Source organism: Corvus cornix, chromosome 7, assembly GCF_000738735.6.
Source record: "Corvus cornix cornix isolate S_Up_H32 chromosome 7, ASM73873v5, whole genome shotgun sequence".
In the NCBI taxonomy this organism is placed as follows: Eukaryota; Metazoa; Chordata; class Aves; order Passeriformes; family Corvidae; genus Corvus; species Corvus cornix.
This window is the reverse complement of record NC_046337.1, coordinates 4,854,175-4,876,796: the sequence shown is the minus strand read 5'-3', so window position 1 is coordinate 4,876,796 and position 22,622 is coordinate 4,854,175. Positions and strand designations below refer to the sequence as shown.

The 22,622-nt window shown below is 35.7% G+C and overlaps 1 protein-coding gene across 1 annotated transcript in view; it reads right to left on the bottom strand.

Moving 5' to 3' along the window:
* The window catches only part of LRP1B (LDL receptor related protein 1B), a 636,888-nt gene that overhangs the window by 161,350 nt on the left and 452,916 nt on the right, over positions 1 to 22,622 (bottom strand). Inside the window, exons 26-32 of the mRNA XM_039555091.1 lie at positions 21,737 to 21,901; positions 20,947 to 21,191; positions 14,489 to 14,620; positions 13,083 to 13,310; positions 10,085 to 10,259; positions 9,694 to 9,788; positions 5,951 to 6,100 (exon numbers count right to left, since the gene is read on the bottom strand). Of these exons, the coding sequence (XP_039411025.1) occupies positions 5,951 to 6,100; positions 9,694 to 9,788; positions 10,085 to 10,259; positions 13,083 to 13,310; positions 14,489 to 14,620; positions 20,947 to 21,191; positions 21,737 to 21,901 (1,190 nt within the window). The remainder of the gene's footprint in view (positions 1 to 5,950; positions 6,101 to 9,693; positions 9,789 to 10,084; positions 10,260 to 13,082; positions 13,311 to 14,488; positions 14,621 to 20,946; positions 21,192 to 21,736; positions 21,902 to 22,622) is intronic.

Genomic DNA, 22,622 nt, shown 5'->3' with positions numbered 1-22,622 from the left:
ACATACACCACTGCTATGTAAACAAACAAAAACCCCAATTACACAGCTATTTTTGACCACAATTCTAAGCAAATTTTGGATTATTTCTCTCTGCTTTACTGATATATTCCTTCAGTAGATAACTCATCTACGATCCCTAGCATTCAGGATGAACTAATTATTTCTATATTAATTTTAAAATATAGTAGATGATTTTACAAAAAAAAACACTTTAGCATAAAGACAACTTGCATTCATACACAAGGGAAGAAAAAAGCTATTTTGGACCTTTAAATGTCAAACTGAAATGATTTATTTGCTTGATTATGCTAACGAGAGTGTTGCTCGATCGCTAATTACAATCTTGTTGCTGAAACTAGGTTATAATATATATTAAAATTGTTGTATTTATCCGTTCTGTCGGGTAATTAGCATTAAGCACAGCAACATATTGGGCAACAGCAACTTCAAATGCCAAGAATTGCTACCCTAGCATTGTGGACAGTCCTTTGGAGATTTCAAGTAGTACTCTGAATGCAAATTTTGATGGGCCATTAGTTTTCATTAATGGTGGTTTGAGTATTTATGGAAGACAACTATGTACTGCACTTAGAACCGGGCAAATTGCCTAGATATATTTCATGTATTAATGCTAATGTAATGAATGGTGTTACGGCAATTAGAAGACTGATGACTTGGAAAATTAAGGTGTATGTGTTTGAAGTTTCCTGATCTAAGCAACCCCCTTTCACTTTGCAAAGAGATCCAGCAGAGTCAGAGCTCCTGCCATCTGAGCCACTAGAAAAGCATTCTGATGTTATTTTTGAAACTTTATTTAGGATGAAACAAAAATCAAATAACCAATATATCATCTAATGCACGATGAAAGTAAACAGGAGCATGAGTGTATTTTGGTAATATTAACCTACATTTTCTGTCTAAAATGAAATACTATAATTGTTACTTTCTGGTTTGATTGGTTGATAATATAACTTAATGGCTATATTTATATACAATTTTTTGTTCAAAAGATATTAATCTAATATCTGAAAGCACAGTGAAAAGCTATTATGTATATCTGATTTTGTTGTATTGCTGATTGAATTTTTTTAATACGAATTTCAATAGAAATAGCACTTACACATAAAATCATTCACTACATGGAGTACTCTATTTTCCACCAAAACAAGACCAAATGCACAACAAATTATATCCTCATTATACAATCTACATTATATTCCTATTTTGTGGCAACATGAGATGAATTTTGTGACTTTGTGTGAATTGTATTTCTGTGGGGACCTGATACAAAATCCAATCAAATGCCTCCACTAAAACTGCTGACAGAAGCCTTCAGCATCCTTTTCTTCTCAGCTACAGACTTACGGTAACCAATCGATACTTTTCTAGCAATGCTCAGTTTCTCATTCAGAGCCATTTATCATTCAAGAAACAACACACCAGCTTGGAAACACATCAGATATGGCTGCGAGCTCCTCTGCAATTCAGATCTTGTAAAATAATGACTCTGCTCACCAATCCAGAAATACAGTTCTCACCACAAAGGTAAATTCCCAACCCGTTTCAATAACAGTCAAGGAACCGTTTTCATTAAGTAACTTGGAAGAAAGGAAATGAGACTTTATGCAGAATTCCAAATACATCTTTATCATTTGATCCCACTCAAGACACTAGCCACCAGGAAAACTACTAAAATCAGATATTGAATGATATATTAAACTCAAACCTTAAGACAAGTATAGGAAGTGTTTTCTCATTGTTGAAAGGAGTTTTGCTGTACCGTATAAAATCCAGAGGTTCTCTCACATCCTGAATCTCAGGAGAATGGATATATTTGATATAAATTTGTAAATGGTGCCAGGAGCAGGGGTTGAAAATTATGTAGGACATAGGGTGCTGTGAATCACATAAACTTCTAAAAGACTCAAAAAAACAGCAGAGGTCTTTGAAGAAAACAAAATGTAAAGCTAACATAGAAACAGAAGAACATTACTGTTGACCAAAAGCAAGACAATAACCAGTGGGAGGTACTAGACCATTCATGTGGTTTTGACTGATAGATTAACTAAAAAATGGCTGATGTGGCATACACAGACATCTCACATATTGAATATGGATTTGAAGAAAAACTGGGAAGAGTCGAAAAGCAAGTATGACTTCATAGATTTACAGCGACTTGTTTGTAATACAGAATGGCAACAGCAAAAATAATTTTTGTATGCTCGAAGGCATGGGAAAATAGCAATTTTGTATATATTCAAACGCTTTACTTTCAAATGGAATATAATTTTCATCCCGTCTATATCACACTCAAAAAGATTTAGCAAATGCAGGCACCAAAAGACTAGGAATTCTGCTCAGCATATTGAAAAAGAAAGATGACTGACACTGCTGAGTAGAAAACCAATAAATGAAAGACCCAAAATACAGAAAGATGTGGATTATATATTGTTCCCATTTCCCTCAAGGATAAACCTGACAGTTACTTTGGCACCAACTTGTTTGCTAACATTATTTTTTATGTCTTATCATTACTTTCAATAAGCTCCCACTAAAGAATGCAATAGTAGGAAGATGTTAAACAGAGCCTGGAAAGGACTAAACAACAGCAAACATCTGAAACAGAAATGGTAACTTCCAAATGGTTTCCAACAGCTAAACTGCAATGCTAAAACAGAGGAATTGAAAGCAATAGAAACAATGGGGAGATTAAGGGGTCGTGCTAAAGGAGAATTCTCATTGCTGGTGAAGCTCTGAACCACTCCATAAGTTGTATTACAAAACAAACCAAAACTTTACTGACTTCACTAGCAGTGTCTATTGAGTTCATATCACAGAACACAACCATGGAGTGCCTAACTGCTTCTCTTTTCCACTTTTGAAACGAACAGAATCAAAGATCACAAAACTCGAGATATCAGAACAGCACAGAGATTACCAAGGCCAACTAAAGAAGTCTTCGTTGGGCCAAGCCTCTCCCAGTCACCACTTTTTTTATAGCTCTGAAAAATCTTCTGGAATGCGAAGTGTAAGATACAGCAAAAGCCACTGGAAACTGTCAGCTCTGTCAGTTTTCTGCGCAAAAGGCTGTCCAGACAAGGGATGGAAGGCATTAGCTCTTGACACAGGCTGTGGGGTTCTCCTTGGGAGTCTCCGTGAGCCCATGCTTTCTCACAGAGACTGATGGCAGGGGAAGAAGCTTCACAAGCAGCTAAAGAAACTTTCAGAAGCAACAACTGAGGTGCTCAAAGACACATCACTGGTATAAGTAAGTTTATTAGAAATTCAGCAATTTTTCTGAAGATCCTTTCTCCTTCAGTGCACCCAGCCTTGGCAGGGAATGGGTGCATGGCAACCAGGGCCATCTCGGATCACATTACCCATCCCATCAGTCCACTGAGGTTCCCTCCACTGTTTCCTCTTTTCAGCTCCTCAGTCCAATAAAGGTTCTAGGGATCAACAAGTCACCAACTGCATGACCTGGTGACACAACTGAACACAGGGAGTCTCAAACCACCAAACTCTATCTCCTCTTTCTGCCTCGCTGGAAACATAACCCAGCAATATGACAAGGTCATAAACCAAAATATACCAACAAAGAAGTTGACCAAAGTCCTGCTTTTAGCTGGGGAGACACTAAATGCAAAAGACAGAATAATACAAAAGAAAGCTGAAGATTACAAGACTCTCCAGCACTCAGTGGAACTTAAATCCTACACAACAGTTAAGGGTTTGGGTACAGGTATCATCTCTCTCTTCACCCACTGATGAATTCAAATGATAACTCAGTATATTCAGAGAGGAGAAACATTCCATTCATGTTGTTTTATTGTGTTTACTGTGTTTTTAGGTAAAAGGAGTCAAGAAAATTTAGGAATAGGAGGAACAATGATGCAATAAACATTGCAATTACTGTGATTCACCTGCTAAAACCTCCTATTAAACTTGTAGGCAAACAGATCAGCAGGGGTAGTAAATTTTCACACACTCGTGCTAAATCTTACACTAGAACAAATTAGTCATTCTTCTTTATTTATATATTATTAGTTATGACCATTTATCAATTAGAGATCTCTTATCTGGCTCATACAGCATTGGATTTTCTGTTTTGACCCACTTTACATGCACAAATCCTGCTTATAAGAAGCTGCTGTACAGCCACTCGTTCTTTAGGAAAATAAATGGCATTTATATTACCACAGTATGTTCCACAGTATGAAAACTTATGGGAGAAATTAATGCAGAAACTTTCATGTTTTTCAATCAGCACATACAACATTGTTGATAAAACTGTATGTGCTCGTATTTTTCTCCAGCAGATTGTTATATGCAATCTCACTGCAATATCAAGCCACAGTTTAGCACAACTAAGACTCCAACACCCCAAAGCAAAACAAACAAACCTCCAAAGTCTTTGAAGGTTTTGTTCACCATTTTTGAGTAGGAAGAATTGTCATCATCCATAAAAACAAAGCATCCCAAACTATGAATATTAGAGGTACATGTGTTTAAAACCTATACAATAGATATTCTTCCATCTCCAGGTGTGCAAAAATTCAAATACTTTCATGCACTCCTCTTTACATGGTAGCTATAAACTCTTTATTGCCTGTTCCAGAGGGATCATCACTGTTGTAGCTTCTGTGAATCACACACGAAGACCTGACACCACCAACTCAGTGACAGTATGAACAAACACTCTTTACACCTCCTGTTAAAGACTTCCAACAGCTCCCCAGAGCAAAGGTCATTTATTCAATCTATTTCTAGTCACAATCCAATCAATAAAAGACAATTTGTCCAAATTAACATTCATGATCCCTTCTGACACCAAACCTGCTTGTTTTTATGAAAGCACACATAAAAGCATCCTGTCTCCAACTGATACTGACAGCATTTAGAGTTCAGTACTGGCCAAATATGTGCATAATAAATCTAATTAAGTAATTACCACTTTAAATATGATATAATTTACACCACATGCATAAAAATCATTAAATTTTACTTAATTTTCACTAGCACACAATCTATATGTACATAATTATTATATCATTAATCAATCAAATAAAATACCTCATAAAAAGACTGGCAGTTGATGAACCACCTGTCCCAACAAAAGGCTGTTTATCAACTGAACTTTCCTTTTTTTAATATCCAAGATAAATGTAAGTAATGAGGTCAGCAATTTGTAGGAAATATGGAAAGTTCTAAAGTCATCTCTAGGAAAGCAGAAACATGAACATAAATTCTGAGTCAGACTAGAATTTCTTACTACACTCTGTCCCAGCTACAGCAAGGGCCAAGAGCTGAAGGTATATATGAGAATAAGCCAATTTGAAGCAATATTTTTATAATATTCAGCGATCAGCAATTAGCTGATTTTTTAAAGAATTTTTCCTTATGCTACTGTTTTTTGGATTTTTCCAATTGTTGTTTTTGAACATAACAAACAGAATATTTTTCTTTCAACCAATTTAATACATGGAATATGAGCAGACACCTGGAAATCCAAATCCTCAACCATCAATTCATAACCCAAGGAAGTCTTCACAAAATGCCAGCCAATCCAACAAACTAGGAATATTCTGAACTAAGTAGAAGAATTGAGCAGAGCAAACAAATAATGAATAATTCTGTGTAATAAAGAGCATAACACAGCTCCTTCTTCCAACATACTTTACATGTCACTATAGTAAATAAAAGCCATCAATTTGTTACCTTCATTCCATATATATATATATATGCAAGACTGTATTTGGAAATATACTTGTAATAGAGATTGCAAACTGTACAATTAAATATAAAGAATTTTTCACAGACAACAGTCTCACTCATGAATGTACCATATGTATTATTTACATAAAAACAACAATAGCTTCCCTAACCCTTTTATCTTTCATTATTAATTAGCTTTGAATAATTTAAAAAAAAATATTATCGCTGGACTTACCCATAATGGTTAAAGCAGTGGCTTTTGTTAAGTCTTCTTTCATTGATTCAATTATTTCAAGATTACCACCATCTAAATTGCATCTATTTATGGTTCCATTTCCTGAACTGATCCAGTAAAGCTTGTTCTCCCCATAATCTATCGATAAACCTGTAATTAATGCATACAACTTTAACTGTGGCTTTAACAGATGATACACATTTATTGTTAAGCTGTTTTCATCATGAAGGTGCATTTAAGAAATATATATACACACACAATTCTGTTATCTATTCACTCATTTACTTATACTTCCAAAAAAGAAAAAAAATTGAGAAAACCAAACTTGGTCATTTACCATGAAAAAAATCTATGCTTTTAGAAAGATTTGTGCCTTTTATTTCTTTCAGCAGTTACAGAAATCAGTGACTGACTGATGAAAGCATTATCTGGCAATGAAGAATTACTTGAATAAGCTGAGGTCCTAAGCGAGGTCATTATCAACTTGTAAATGCAAACCAGAAGCCATCATTTATATTCTAAAATTATGAATACACAGAGACTTAGTAAACAAGGTACATTTTGTGATTCAGAACTATAAAAAGTCTGTCCTCTCCCTGCTTAGGATGCTGAAATACCAAAATCTAATCCAAACTTCTAATAAATTTATAGTATTACTTTTCATTTTGCTTCACAGTGAGCTGACCTCATAATCCGTTCTTTGGAGTCAGAAGTGAAAAAACTGTCAAAAAAAGACACTTGCAAAATAAGCTACTAAATGAATCAAGTATATAGTTTTCTGAAAGTAAGAGCAAAGAACTAGGAGATAATGTATTTCAGACTTCTATAATCCTTTAAAAAACGTTCAAGAAGTGGTAGCAGGAGATTTTCCACAGTGAAATATTCTTGGCATGGTAACAATACATGCTATAACAATTTGCTTTGATGCTCCAGCTTTCCCAGAACTCATGTTAAGTATCCAGCAGCAAGTTGCCAAAAAAATACTGTATTTCACTGCATGCGTCAACCTCTAGATATTGTACTGTAGTCTTTTTCATCCTGTACACTGCTTTCCCATGGAAAGCTATTTTGGAAAGCCTGACAGGAGAAAGCAGTGCCATGGGCTGCAGCTTTTACAGCTGCCATCATGTCACTACTTTATGCACGTTGGACACGGCAGAGAAAAGGTGTCTGCTTTCTGAGCTGCTGAAAAACAGCTTCCCAGTCCACTTGCAGGTACTGATATTTCTTCCTCCCTTCTGCAAGTGTGTCACCAAGGAGGAAACAAGACAGGCTGGAGAGAGGATCTGGAGCTGTGCCTTCAGGAGGGACTCGTCTCGCAGTGTCTCTGCACACACGTTCTCGTGTTTGTACAACCAGCATCCCTCCAAGCACAGAGCAGCACGGATCCTGGAGACAAGCAGCACCTGCAGTGCTTAGCCTAGCACAGGGAACTTCCCTGGGAATATCAGTATGGGTTAACAGGGAATACACTAGCATGAAGGCATCCCTGCTCCAAGATGGGTGGCACTTGGTATTCCCCACACCTCCCAGCCATGGACCAGCTGCCCACAGATTGCACCGAGATGGGATCTGCTTGTGCGGTGGCTGCCAACACAAGCTATGCAGCAATTGCAGTCCTGTCTTGTCTGGTTTTATACTTCAGATATTCGACTGGTGTTTCTACACCCAGGTATTCCAATTACACAGCAGCAACTGACATGAAAAACATTCCTATGTCTTTCTACACAGGTCAACCATGCTGTTCTTCCCCAAATACTTTCCACCTATAACCAACCTTTGCAAAAACACATCATTTCTAGTGTGGGCAGAGCATGTTTATTTAGATTTTTTTCAGGAATTGTCCTGTTTTACGAATGAAAATGAGTGGTTTATAGCTAATAAGCATCACAGATACTCATGATGTGTTCTAGTGTGGGTAATTGGCTTAAATCTCATAGCCTACGTGCTAAAGTGAATCTGAGCATGAGGATTGTACAGTATTGGTCTCATTGGATTCAAATGAGCCAATGATTTGCCCGAAGTATAAAATTAATCCTGAATTCCTAAGAACACAGTTTAATGGTACTCCACTGACCAGTTCTTTCATCCAATGGTACTCCACTGACCAGTTCTTTCATCAACCAATACATGTGTTAGCATTTGAGACTTTTAGAACTGCAGAATGGACCAGCAAGCCATAGCTAGTGTGCACTAGCTAAGATAAAAATAAAAGGCACCATCTGTCATCCTAACAGTATCCGTTCCCAAAATTTCCAAACTACAAATACTCTTGGTGATAGAAAATATTGTAATTCAAAAATTGTGTCTTTCTTTCAATAGAACTCAAACAGGAAAGAAAAAAAAAAAAAAAAAAAAAAAATCCATCAGCTTACTTCAGGTCACAGACTGGAAAACTCCCTCGTTTTCTGAATTCTGAAATTATGCATCAAGATAACTAAACACCCCATAAATTACCAGGTTATCCCATTTTAATAAGCCCAAACATTCAAAATTAGTACTACATGAACTGGAGTTTCACTTATGGACAAAGACAGCTTTCTCAGTTAGAAATTAAATATTAAATTAAGGTTTTAAGGCTGCTACTTTCTGGCTCTTTAGAAGGGTTTTCTTGTTCTTAGCACGGGACTGTCGTACTAATGGTAAAAAGTAATTTAAACCATTGAAACTGGCATTTTGCTTGTATTTCAGTTCAGAGTTTGATATTGGAAACCCTAAGCATTGCAGTTTAGGACCTTGTGACCTCTGATCACAACATATTCAGTACAAAATGTTGCACACAACCTCCTTTCTTAATATTGTTCTAATATTATTGAAGGTGCTTGTTGTTCACCTTAAAATTAGTGGGTTTGCCACTCTTTTTTCTCCAGATAAAGGTAATTGTCTCTTCAAGTGGTTAGACAGATAATCATATCAATAATAAAACAGTTATCAAGTAATTTCTTAGAAATACACTGAATTTAGGGTGTAAAATGCATGTCATGTTGTTCTTATGTCAAATTTATTGAATTCTTTAAATCGCTTTCATTTCTGCTTGCTTAATGCATTCAGTTATAAAAAAAATGCTTTAAAATAGAATCACTTTATTGATGGGCCATTAATAAGGCAGCAACGATTGACATAACCACTTTAACTCTCTAAAAAATGAAATTATTTTTTGAAAGATACTTGAACAAAACAAAAAAATTACACATAGTAAGAGCTTTTTTTTTTTTTTTTAAAGTGCCATAATTTATCATCAACTATATGAATTCCCAAATACTAAAACTGATGCTAAGTCATGATATGAAATGTATGCTTCAACTGTTGCTTTTTCTCTGTGTGAAAAGTTAAGGGCCAATTCATCTTTTGATCATGCAGCTGAGATTCTGGGGAGGAAGGATCCACATTTGCAGTCAAAGGATCCTCTCACATATATCCACGACGCAGTAAAACCCTGACCTCCACATTTTTTTAACTGTGATACAAAGATTGAGAAATACAGATGGGTTCTCCTTCAGCCTACTGTAATCCTAGAGTTAATAGTACTCCACTAATTCTACAGTAGATTTCAGTTAGAATGGGCCAAACGTATCCTAAATTGTGAAACACAACACTAACGCATGAGTGTTGTTCATGTCTTTATGCCTGTTCTTATTACTGCAGATGAAAAACATCACTGTACACTTAAAAATCAGTTCAAAATAATGCCCACAACAAATCACTATCAATTAAAAAAAGAAACAGGAAAAAAAGGTGTTTACCAACAGGGTCTTTTTGATTCTGAAAGAGAATTTTGCTGTTGCTGCCATCCATGTTTGCCATGTTGATTGTGTTACCATCCGTCCAGTACAGCTTACTGAAGGAGAATTAACATATTTACAATATTGCTTTGTGTGCACAGTGTTTTTAAGGAGTCAGTAGTGAAAGCATTCATCAGTTTAGGAGACAAAATGCACAACTAATAGTTACATGATTTAATCAGCAGCTTTCTAAGGAAAGAAGTATTCAGTCAAGATATTTTCAGTAAAATCTTTAAAAATCATGCTTTTAAGTTTGAAAGAAAACAGAATGGCCAAACTTAAAATATGAATGAAGAACCACCTTCTGATGAGCTTTACTGCAGTTTATTTATTACAGCCATGAATACCTTACCCTTTTACTGGGTGAACTGCGAGACACTGGGGTTTATCGATTCCATGGATGATTGAGGTTTTCAAGGAACCATCTAAATGTGCCACATTAATTTGTGTTTCATCAAATTCTGAGCTAATCCAATATAAATTACGTGATATCCAATCCACTGCAAGACCTCTGATACTCTGAGTATCTGCAAAAAAGGGAAAGCAGTTATTTTGGTTTTCTGGCTGGATTATTGTCAGTGTTAAGAGAAGAAAAACAATTTATTCTGCAGTTTGTTAACAATACTGTGCAATATTCTATTCAGGTGGATTTATTAACTAGTTGCCAAGAATTAATAATCTTTATTTTTCTTCCTGGGCCTGATTCATTTACAATAAGAACACGAAAATCACACTGAATATTCACAGCATTAAACCTATTGTCCAAAAATAATAACCAGAGATGCTGAACGTCTGTATTTTATTTTTCTACTTCAGAAAGCATTTACTGTTCTGTGGCTTTCTAAAACAATGCTATCCTGAAATTTAAAAGCCTCCTTTCCTTCTTCAGCTCCATGAAGGCTCAGTACAGAAGATCTGAATTAAAACCACTAGTCTATAGCATAGTTCTGTAGCTCATAAGTAGTTGTGTCACTGCAGAAATTTACTGGTTTTATTTTTGAAGGCTTTAAAGACTCTGGGTTACTCCCCTGCATTCTTGGATATGGCAAAACATCTGCCAGCCAATGGGAAGCACAGAATGAATTCTTCATTTTGCATTTCTGGTGCACATAGCTTTTACTTTTCCTATAAAATTGTTTTTAATCAAAACACACAACTTTTCTCACTTTTACCCTTCTGATTCTCTTCCCCAACCCACTGTGGGGAGTTAATGAGCAGCTGTGGGGGGCTGAGGGTTAACCTACAGCACCATTATTACCGGAGGCAGCAAGATAAGAATATGATATGAATGATTTGGTAACTTGATGGTCTTCCTTAGCAAGCTGTTTAAAGAAATGTCAATCTGTGTTAATATCTGCCTGAAATACTGGGTGTAAAGTCACTGCTCCATCTCTAGATACCAACATGCTCCTCTGCCCTGAGACAGAACTGGTTCATATTGGCTGGCATCTTTGTCAAGAAGGAAGCAGGCCAAGGGTGATTTAATGATTTCATTATAGTTCATTGTTTATACACATCCTCTGTCAACTTAACATGGTAATTTCCACTGACAGGATTATTGTCCTTGACAAACTGACATGGATGTGGCTGTGGACTGCTTTGCATGGCCATAAGGTTGAGCAGTGATTGGGCATTAGGAAATTTGCCAACTTCACAGAATGCAACAAAGGACACCAAATACATAGTCCTTGACCCATTTTAAATTGATCCCCTGCCCTTCTGGGATTTTTTGGTTGGAGGAACTAGAAAATAAGCATTTCATACTCTTAAAAAGGTTAAGGTATGAGTTGGCATCTTTGTGACATTGGCAGAAGACTTCACCCAACAAGAATCCCACCAGCACGTGCTTACACATCTTCTTATAAGAAGTGCAAAAATATAACTGTAAGCAAATGAGATAGTTTACACATAATAAATAGTCTTTACAGTGTTTTGATGTGGCAAAACATTATTTTCTCCAACCTTTATATCATGTTACATCTAGAACTAAAATAAAACCAAAAAAACCCACCAGAAGAACAAAACCACCAAACACAAAAAAACTCCACCACAGAAAAATAATAAAAGGAATATGAAAGAATTCTGATAAACACTCACACATAGAATATTTCTTTTGGTTTCATTAAATTCAGTGATTTTTCTAGAATAAACAATGTTTTTATTCTACTACTATTTGAAAAAAAGCAAGAAATAAGTCCCTTTGTTGGGCACCTGAATACTTGCAATAAAGATCTCTAGGAGGCATTCAAAGCATTGTTCTCATTATTGGGACCAAAAAATATATCTAATTGTTCATAAAGTTCTCTCTGAGACAGCAAGGGAAAACAAAAAAGCAGCCACAGAAAAGAAATGAATTCACAGTCTACACAGCCAAATGGGGGTATTGCCATATTTGTCCAAACATCTCCTAAAGTGTGCTAACATAGAACTAATTTCTTCTGAAGTGACACAAGGGGCAGAGGTTGAACTAATTATTTTCTAAAGTCCTCAGATAATCAACTATATGGTTTATTTGTTCTCCAAGTCAGAAGAGGTCTGATCTTACACAAATGAGCTATTTCTTTTCTTCCCTACCAAACATTCATTTAACTGTTGGGGAACCAGTGTTAGCAAAATTTGCTTTCACAGAATCAGCTTTTTTACTCTTTTCAAGCAGGTAGGTACATTACAAAGTAGAACAATATGTGCTGCCAGGAGAGGAACTGCCAGTGACTGGAAACAAGAAACAAATGCTACCAAGGACAACAAATGACTTTCACGTCAATACCAGAGCTACTGAAATAGGGTTGAAGCCATCAGATACAGATTTTATATTCATTAAGTTTCTGTACTTACGTACATATTCTGCATAGGTAAAAAAACCACATTACAATCACCAAAATTACCAAGTTGTCATATTGTGGTTTCACCAATGGTGCCACAGCTGAAAGATCTACATGGACTGGAAAGAAAAAATAACCCTGACAGAGCCAATTTCATTGCTAGGTCAACATAGGTAGCCAAAGGACACAGGAAATTCTTCAGTGCAAAGCTATGACAGGACACTGTGCTTCTCCTGCTTTTTAGCTTTATTCTTTCTACCTTCCCCTGACGACATTATCTTCCTTTTTTACCACACATTTCAATCTTGTACAAAATCAATGTGAAATTACATCCCAATTTGTTTACATAAAATTGAATAATGAATCAATAAAGCAAACTAGAATCCTAAAGAGACTTCTGCTTGCTTATTGTTTATCTCAATTATCCAATACCAGTGCAAGGTACACATATGAAGAACTCCTATTTGAGCATGCCCATATCACACCTTCACCTAGAAGGAATTATTTTTACTTCAATGCTATATTTACCTCTTGAAATAATGGTTTCTAAGCCAGTCCCGTTAATGAAGGCACGTTTGATGGTCTGTGTTTTCACATCAGTCCAGTATAAACGTTCCTCAACAGCATCAAAATCTATGACTGTCACATCATCAATGTCAGGAACAGTGAAGGCTGTGATGAAATTGAAATATGGGTTCTCTATGTCCACCCCTCTTATTTCTGAACGTCTTGCATAAAGAAGAAACTTCTTTCTTTCTGTTAGAAAAAGGGAAAACATCATTCCTCATCCTCTTCACAAAATCTCTAACAGAAATCAGAATAATTCACTTGAGATCACTTTACAAAGGTGTAAATGATGTTCATGTGAGTGACTAAACATCTCCACAAAAGCTGCAGGCGAGTGACACTTGAGAAATAATGTTACAGAGCTTAAGAATCACAGGAAAAATGTAAGAATTCTGGATGCTGGACATGGTTCCCACACCATTAATCAATACAGTCTTATGAGCGTGCAAGAAAAAAGTGTTTAAAATGTTATTTTAAAAATTTTACCATCCTTACCATTCAAATAAATCCTGTTTCACCTGCACATTGTAACAGATATTAACACATGGTATCTCAGGGTAAAAGATTCACTGTAAAAGGGAACTTTTGCCAACAGCAAATGTGTGTGTGTGTAAGCAGTGAAAGGCAAACAGCTGGAAAAAAAAGGGCAAATTGGTTGTTCTAATTTACACCTCTACTATTAAACACTAAAGGCAAAGCAGAGTTGTGTTTTTAATCTCAGAAGTCTGAATGATTGGAGCAAATGCCTGCAAATGAGCAGTAAAAGTAACTTTTTTCCCCTGCAGTATCCTTGACATGACAAAATATTTTCTATTTCCTGAATATTATTAATAAACACTGAAAAGAGTAATTAAGTACAAGGTTTTATAGATAACACACACAATTATTTGACATTTCAAGGGCTTTTAGAGCTTAAAAGTGTGTATTGCAGTTTTTTATAAAACTCCCTCTGCAAGGATGCACTTCTAATATTTAATCTTTGTTTTTTAATCCTTGGAAATGCAACTAAGACAACTCTAGAGCAGGTAGAGATTTAAGCTATTAGGCATCTTTTTGTTATTCAGCTTACCTGACTCAGAATGTTGGGATGATGCACGTTTCAGTACAAAGCTTTCTGTTTTGCAGAGATAAATTTTATGAACACATCACACACACCAGCAGCATAAAGAAATGGCTGTGGCAGCAAATATCAAAGTACCACAGACCTTAACTATTAGAATAGGTCATTGATTCTCGAAAAGTAGATGCTCCTTTAAAATACACCATTAAAAAGCACTACAGAGTTGGTTGGTTTTTTTTTTTAGATTAATTTGTCCATTGATTGTAAAAAATCAATGCACTTGCCAGGCTGTGGGAGAAAAACTTACCATAACATGTTTTTTTGTCTGAAGACAGTTTCATCAGGTGTGGACAGGCACAGGCAGCACTTCTGTTGTGATTGATCAGACACATGTGAGAGCAGGGGCCTCTGCCCTCGTTAGCAGCACATGGGTTGGAAGCTAAAACAGAATAATTGAAACACAAGAAGTAAAAACACTTTTTAAAATTAAGTTTTGTCAAACAGTTGTGAGAAGGCAAAAAATCTGTTGGAAAACAAACCCAGTCTCAGTGATTAACTGAGATTGTGCTCTAATTGTTTTTGGTAGGCTAATATTCAACTCTAGTCCAAGAAAATATATATATATTTAACTTTTGTTTTGTTAATACAGACACCATTTATAACTGTAACTTTAGGAAGCCACTGGATATAATTTTCCCAGGGAGATACTAATTTTGCAGCCTATTCATAAGATTTAAATGTATAGAATTTTACAGTCCTAATCAAAACACATGGGATTAAAAAAATGCCAATATGATGAGGATCTGAAAAACAGATTTAATTGTGTGAAAGCAATAGTCAAAGCTTAGATTATGAGATGAACTATGGTAAATTCAATGTTTCCTCTCAATTTGATATCCCTACTAGAAAATTAGTTGGAAATCTAACACACAAAGATTATTTGAAAGGGGAAAAAAGAAAACAAAAAACAACAAAAAAACCAACCAAACAAACCCCCCACAAAACCCACAGCTTTCTACTTTTCTCAAAGAAAACCTCTCTTAAGTAAGGTTTTCACAAGTACCTTCCTACAGCTCACTGATTGAGTAAGATGTGCTAAAATTGCTTTAAAGAGCAGGAAGAAAGCTGACCAGAGAAGACCTCTTAGTCTTACAAAACCTGGAAATCATTCTTATTATCTTCATTCCTTGTTACAAACCCCAAAGTTCCAGAGCACTGCTGAAGAGACATTTCAAGCATAAACAGAAAGTGACATTGACTCTCCCTTTTGTTAAAAAACCCCCTTTGAAAATTAACATTGATGGAAAGGGAAGTGGGAATGCCTGACTCAAAGACAAACTTATAATTAACAAAACCAATTAGTGTAGAATATATTCCTCTAACATTGTGCTAGGCTGCAGTACGAGTAATTAGATAACCAGAGCAATCTGATGGATGAATTTCCTTACAAAAGAAATTCAGCTCAAACTCCAGCATTAAAATTTGAAGACAAACTCAAAGCTTGCTTCATTGAACCATTCCTTTTTTCACCAGTGCATGCATGGCTCCTTAAATTTTTCCAGCAATTCCTGGACCCTTTAACTAATTACTTGTCTAGCCAGTACTATGGGAAGAAAGAAGCTTTTGAAATCTTAGAAAAACAGGTTAATTACAATTGTAGCCATCATTCTATCAGATAAAATCACAGGCTTTTACTGTTTTCTATAAACTCATCCCATTTGCTCCTTTTAAGCACTGGAGGCCACTCAGCCTTTCCCAGAAACTACAATCAAGGAATGTTTATTTAATATCACTTTTCTTCTATCTATGTTAACACTGTCAGAAAACCTGGGGTGACCTCTTGCAAGAAGTTCACAGCTTCATGTGGAAGACAAAAGAAATTGAAGTAGAAGAAATGACACTGAATTTAACAAGACTCAGGGAGCCTTTCCAGATATTTACTAATAGTGCATTAATAATGGTAAGCCACCTATCCCTATGAACTATACATTGGAAAGGAAACACAACTTAGAGTTTTGGAAATATTTTGAAGGAGATCACAGAATCATTTCTGTTGTAAGAAATGTCAGGAGACCAGCTAGAGAGTCAACCTCCTGCAATTTTTGGGCATTTTTTCCACAGGTGCTGCGAGATGGTAAAATTTGGTCCTTTTGTAGCATTTCCTTCCATTTATTTACCAATACAAAGCAGTAATTTCTGTGGAATTTCAACCTCTCTGTATGCATACAACCATCTGTGACAAGAATTTACTTTGGATTAAGAATAGTAATTCCTGTCTTGTCTTTCTATGCAAGAAGTGTGTTCTGTTCTTCTCCACCAAAGTTTCTGTTTGAGCATGGAATTCAAACAGAAGAACAGATAGAAGAAAAAAGTAAAAAGCATGCTGGTTAATGCTCATTTTAAAGAGAATGCTGTGGCTCAAGTGTGCTCCAAGCATCCAAGAGGAGTCACTCCAATGCATGTACTGTTCACAACTCCCTCCATATCATACAGAACACAAAACTGGTGGAAAAAAAGGTGTTTTAAAGCAGATGTGTTTCTTTCCACGTGAACGCACAACTCTAGAAACAAAGTACCATAATCTAAATATTACTTTTAGCAGCACATATTTATATATTCCTTTCTTGTTCATACTGCATTTACTGAATAACAGCTAAGCCTGCTCTTTATTTCCTAATAAAAAACTAATTCTCCTGAAGGCATGTTGTTATTGCTCTGACTCTCAAAAATTTGGCTTTATTTCCTTGTGCTCATTCTAACTCTTCTATTTCTATTCTGAATGACCTCATATGCATTTGTTACTCACCTTTTCCAAGCCATTTAATGATTTCACAGACTGCCACCACACAGAATCCTGTCTATAACTGGTATTTCAAGCAGCATCAGCCAACCTGTCCTCAGACCAAAACCTTTCACATACTCTTGATCAGCCTGTCAAGCTTTCTTGATGCGCTGTATATGATCTGTATACAGTATTCAAGCTGTGGGAATGATATGGATTTATACAGCATCACACACACAGTTCACTACCTGTGTTGCTTTGCTCCTTTCCTAATCATTTCCACCAATCTGTTTTCCTTTTGATCACAGCAAGCCACAGAACTGGCATTTTCCCCGACTGGACAACCTTTTTCATTATTTAATTGATTTCCACTGCTGATTGTTTGCCAATCTATTTCTCTCACAGTGCTGTGCACAGACATACACGTCACTGTCATCACCTTACTTCTTGACTGCTCTCCAAAACTTAATTTAAACAAAATGCTTATTTTTCTTGACCAGTAACCCTTAAAAATAACCCCCTCAGACATTCCATCACCAGCTGACAAATGAACACTTACTCTGACAACCTCTCAGTATGCATTTCCTATGGCCAACTTATCCCCTTGCATTAACTTCATATCGAACTTGTCCCTTCGTGGCACCAGATTTCAGCAAGACAAAGTTTGATCTTCTATTTTAATGGGGCACAACGTGCTCAAATTCTGCCTACACCTCCAAATATCTGCACTACAGTCACATCAAAAGGTCCTTTCAAATTGCTGACAATCAATTCCCACTCATATTTAAAACCAGTTACAGATCTAATCCTCTGCTCACTGTCAATACTTCCAATAGAATTGCCTTCCCTAAGGCCAAAGTAGTCAGCCAATCCAAGTCTTCAAATTGCCTGATTATATCTGATTATTTTAGCACTTATCTTTGAAATTTGCAGGTCAAGACTGATCAGATATATAAGTTCTAAAGTAAATATTTAATTATGCCGTTTCAGTTTTTAATCATTAATGTCAAAAATTAGTATAAAAATTTACATATTCACCATGAAACTAAACAATATTCTTAGAAAAAAGTTAACACAATTCTTGATGAAGCTCAGAAAAATATAGTTTAGTATATATATAATAAAGACATAATTAAAATTATAATATATATTTTAGTATATATATTTTGCATGATTTATAATACATATACCATACTTTCTGCTAGTTTTGAAGTAAAAAGAATGCATAGAAGGTTGAGATAAAATCTCAAACTAATAAATTTTTTAGATCTCCCCATCTTAAACTACATTTCTGTAAGAATTTATTTGTTTTAAACAGCTGGCAATCTGAACCTCAATAGAATATTGTAACAAAACAGTGCTATGAAGTTAAATGTTCTTCATTTTTTAATTACAATACAGCCCAATGGTACCATTATACTTTTTATGTAACAGTTATTGTACTGGTTGTCCTGATTTTTAAATAAAAAATTCATCTGCAGAAATAAATATAATGTCATAGCCATGTTTGGTTTTTTTATTTTAATTCAAATTAATACCCTGGAGAAATGCAAAAAAAAAAAAAAAGAAAAAAAAAAAAAAAGGAGAATGTGTGAGAAATTCACAGCTTTGTAAGGGTTTTCAAGCTGTGATCCTCCCAAAGCTCTATATTTACCCCTCTTATCATTATCCTCAGTAGAGCACTGATACAACTTCTCGTGACTAAAACAGACCCTGTTCTTTGCAGCAAGGGGATTTTTAAAATACAATGGTAGTTGAAAAAAAAATTTTAAATCTTCCTAGAAACCCTGTGTCTGCCATCATAACAGCACTCCTGACAAACAGCTTTGATTCTGGGAAGATGAGTAGGCCTCAAGCTCGTATTCCTGAGAATATTCTGCATTAGGGAAGAAGCCTTCCACAATCCCTGTGGTTTACTGACAGCTGAACTTATCATCCATACAAATATCTCACTCTAACTGCACTACCTTAAATTAGCATCTGTCCTAGATTGACTCAAAAACCGTGCCTTTAGGCTACAAGAATTTATTTAGCTCTGCTCTACTTCATTTCAATCAAAATAACTTGCTTGATATATATTAAAAGGTAATAAACTTTAACCCACATAGGTGACCCAGATGTAGATCTGTGGAGATGAAACTACAAAATGTTCATCCTTCAGTGCTCTATTCAAACTGACACCTTGCAGTGTGAATCTACTGTTAATTTTATCTTGGGATTCTAACCTGCACGCTCTCTTGCTCATTTATTGCAAAATAACCACAAATTCAAAGGAAAAAAATTAAGAAGTAATCAGGCAGTATCATCATTTCTTTAGCTCAAATAAAAAGGTACAGGAGATTTGGAGAAAGAAATTGATTCTGCTGGAAGACAGTAATTTAGAGCAAACATAGAAGGCCAATAAAAAAAAATCAGAATCCGGCGTTTTCTACATCATAAAAGCTGCAATTACACAACTTTATACTTGAACTTCTTGATTTTGACAAAAAAAACAACTGAAGACTCTTCTACAGCTTTTCCTTGCCTGGAGGCCAAGATATCTGTGACTGTGGAATACTGACTGATGTCTCCCTAGGCTACAGAATCCCTCCAAAGATGCTGCCTGGCCCCAGTCCAAACAGAAGAGAGTTGTTCTTTTTCTGACAGCAAGAAAAGGCAAATAGCAACTGCAATGCTACTCTAGAAACACCAAATATGGAACAGAGTTCCTTGAATCCTAGAGTTCAGGAGCTGACCAATTAAAAGAAAATTGCCAAAAAACTCTAAGCAAAAAAACCACCCAAAACGCTGAAACAAAACAAAACCAAACAAACAATATTAGAAGGGTGTCTGCAGAGATGTGTATTTACTCCACCCCTATTTTATCTGCCTGGGCATAAATATTATCTTAGGTAGAAGTCAGACAGCTTTTTAGACTAATATCCTGCTCCAAAAAGCAAATTCTGAAGAGTAAGGGAAATGAGTGGCTTATTTCAAAAAGTGATGAAGTCCAGGAGACTTGACATCCACTGAAAGCCAGTAATGTTCAATATACATTCATTATTATTTTAAAATAAAACCATCAGGAAAATGTATGCTGACAATATATGTCACATATTGAGAGGTCACAGTTGTCACCACTCTTGGACACACTAACTAACAATGAGCAGTATCCATCGCTTTTCCTTTTTTCCATGTGCTATTAGAGAACATTCTTCAAATCCTTTGCCTTCTAGTATGCAGGGAGAATTTTACTTGCTGGTACTCATTTACATTAGAGCTTTAGCCATAGTTTTCTATGTATAACTAATGCAGGCCTTGGTTCCAATACATTTACAAAGCCATCCAAAATTGTTAGGATTTGATGTTTTCAAATCAAAATTGCTCAGGACCTACAACATAAAAGTCTAAGTGGCTTACTGAGCACTACAAACCCCATATGAGAAGAAAAAATATAATGTAATTTCTCAGTATTAAAAAGAAAAACAAACAGCAGCAAGTATAAATGAGATGAATTCAGAAGCAGTTTCTATTAACATCAACTTCTTGCCAGGAAAGTTAAAATTTATCCAGCTAACATGGAACATTCTGTACCTAATTGGTGGTCATCCTCCAGAGGTATTTTTTACTTTCCAGTATTTATGTACAAAAGAATCACTGTCTTTTGTTATATCTCACAAAGAAAAAAAAAGACTTTTTTTCAGCATTGGTGTTTTACATGGTAAATCCTAAGCTATATATAAATATATATATATATATATATATATATATATATGTACCCCATAAAAACTTCTGCCACATGGGCTGTGTGCACCTGACTTCATCTAATGCTGAATACAACAGCTCAAGGCAAAATCATACACAGATATTTATGTATAAAAAGAATACAGACTGCCCCCCTCAGAGAGGGAATAAATAATTATTCTAAAAATAATACAGATATTTATATCTAAAAAGAATACTTATTTCCCCCATCAGTAATAAGTTATTCTATAAATATTCACCTTGTGGCTGACGACTTGGATGATATATCTGGAGATCAAATGGCTGAGCGCTTGTTTTTTGTATTACACTGACATTTTGGCCAGTCCATTTATTGGCTTTGGCGAGGGTATTGGTCCTCCAATCTGTCCAATATACTTCACTCCCATACAAAGAAACAGCAAAAGGGTGAGAAAGATATTCGTGACCCCGTATAATCTCTATCATGCTGGTTCCATCATACAATGCAGAATAAATGGCATCCGATCTACAAGACAACCCCAAATTTAAGATTACATAAAAATAAAATAAAAAGCACACAACCATTATGACATTGGGCAAAACATGTAAAAAACCTTACTCTGAAAGTGTGGTAAGGCCAAAGAATTTTTGCAGTACAATCATTAACTTTATAGATGATTAATTCATATTATTTATTTAAGTAGACATATGAAATACTGGTTTGTATAATGCTTTAATTTACCTGCACACTGTGAGAAATACAACAGAAAATTCAGTTTTCTTTCAGATGAACTTAAGAGAAAAAAAATAATGAACTAACTTGGGCCTTCCATGGATGAGTGTCAGGGAAGACATATGGGAGCTGCTCTCTGAGGCACAGGGAGCCAGGACCATGGGTGATACCACAGCTGGCAGGGTAATTAAATAAATGTACGTATTTCACACGTGCATGCCCAGGGCTCTTTATGTGCATAATGTCCATAACTACATTCCACTTACGCTGCAGCTCGCATTCCTGTATGGAGGAACAAGGATTTCTCAGTGACAATAAGGATGCTGTCACCACTTTACCTGGCATCTGTCCACACTATTCTTTTTTCAAAGTGATCCACAGTGAGGCCGTTGGGCCAGGCTCCAGTATCCATATCCTTGTAGATGATCTTCCTCTCTGCTCCGCTCATGGAAGCGGATTCAATGCGAGGGAAATTCGCATCCCAGTCTGTCCAAAACAGAATTCTGGTGAGAGGAAAAGGAAAAGAAAGAAGACAGAAGAAAATATTAAAGCATGAAGGAAAATCTGAAATGGTTTATGAGATGACAGTTGAAAAAAAAAGGTTCAACCATTTACATACGTTAAATGAAAGGACTAAACATGGATCAATTTGGGCAACTTTATAAATTCCTAAAGTAATAGGATGGAGGTGATATTTCATTATTAGTGTTAGAGACATCATGAAAATTAAGAAGTTTTTTAAAGCTAGGGGTTTAATAGCATTCCTTTTTTCATGTCCATTTATACAGTGGCAGCTTGTCTTGTCTTCCCTCTGTAATTAGAAACCCAGCTCATTAAAAGAAATTATAATGAGAGCCTTTGAAAGCAACCCTCGGATAAGAAGGATGGGGAGGAGAGAGTGGGAAGCAAGGTGATTTGAGGTGGCAGGGATCAAGGAACAGGCTAAACCAGAGATTTTTATCTACTGCTAACTGTTCCGAAGACCCCTGGATTTTGGTATGTCACTAATGAATCTTTTACAGATTACACTTGCTAAAAAAACTTCCAAGCCAAGTTGTATTGTCATCTCTCTCAGTTTTATACCATCTCCAGTGTTTTTCTAACAACTTTGTTATAGCCAAAGAAGTGTCTTGTTAAATAACAGAAGCAGCATCACCAAGAAGGCAGAAATAAACTTAACTGTTCTTAGCTTACTGAATTTTCAACAACATACAGACTTGTTAA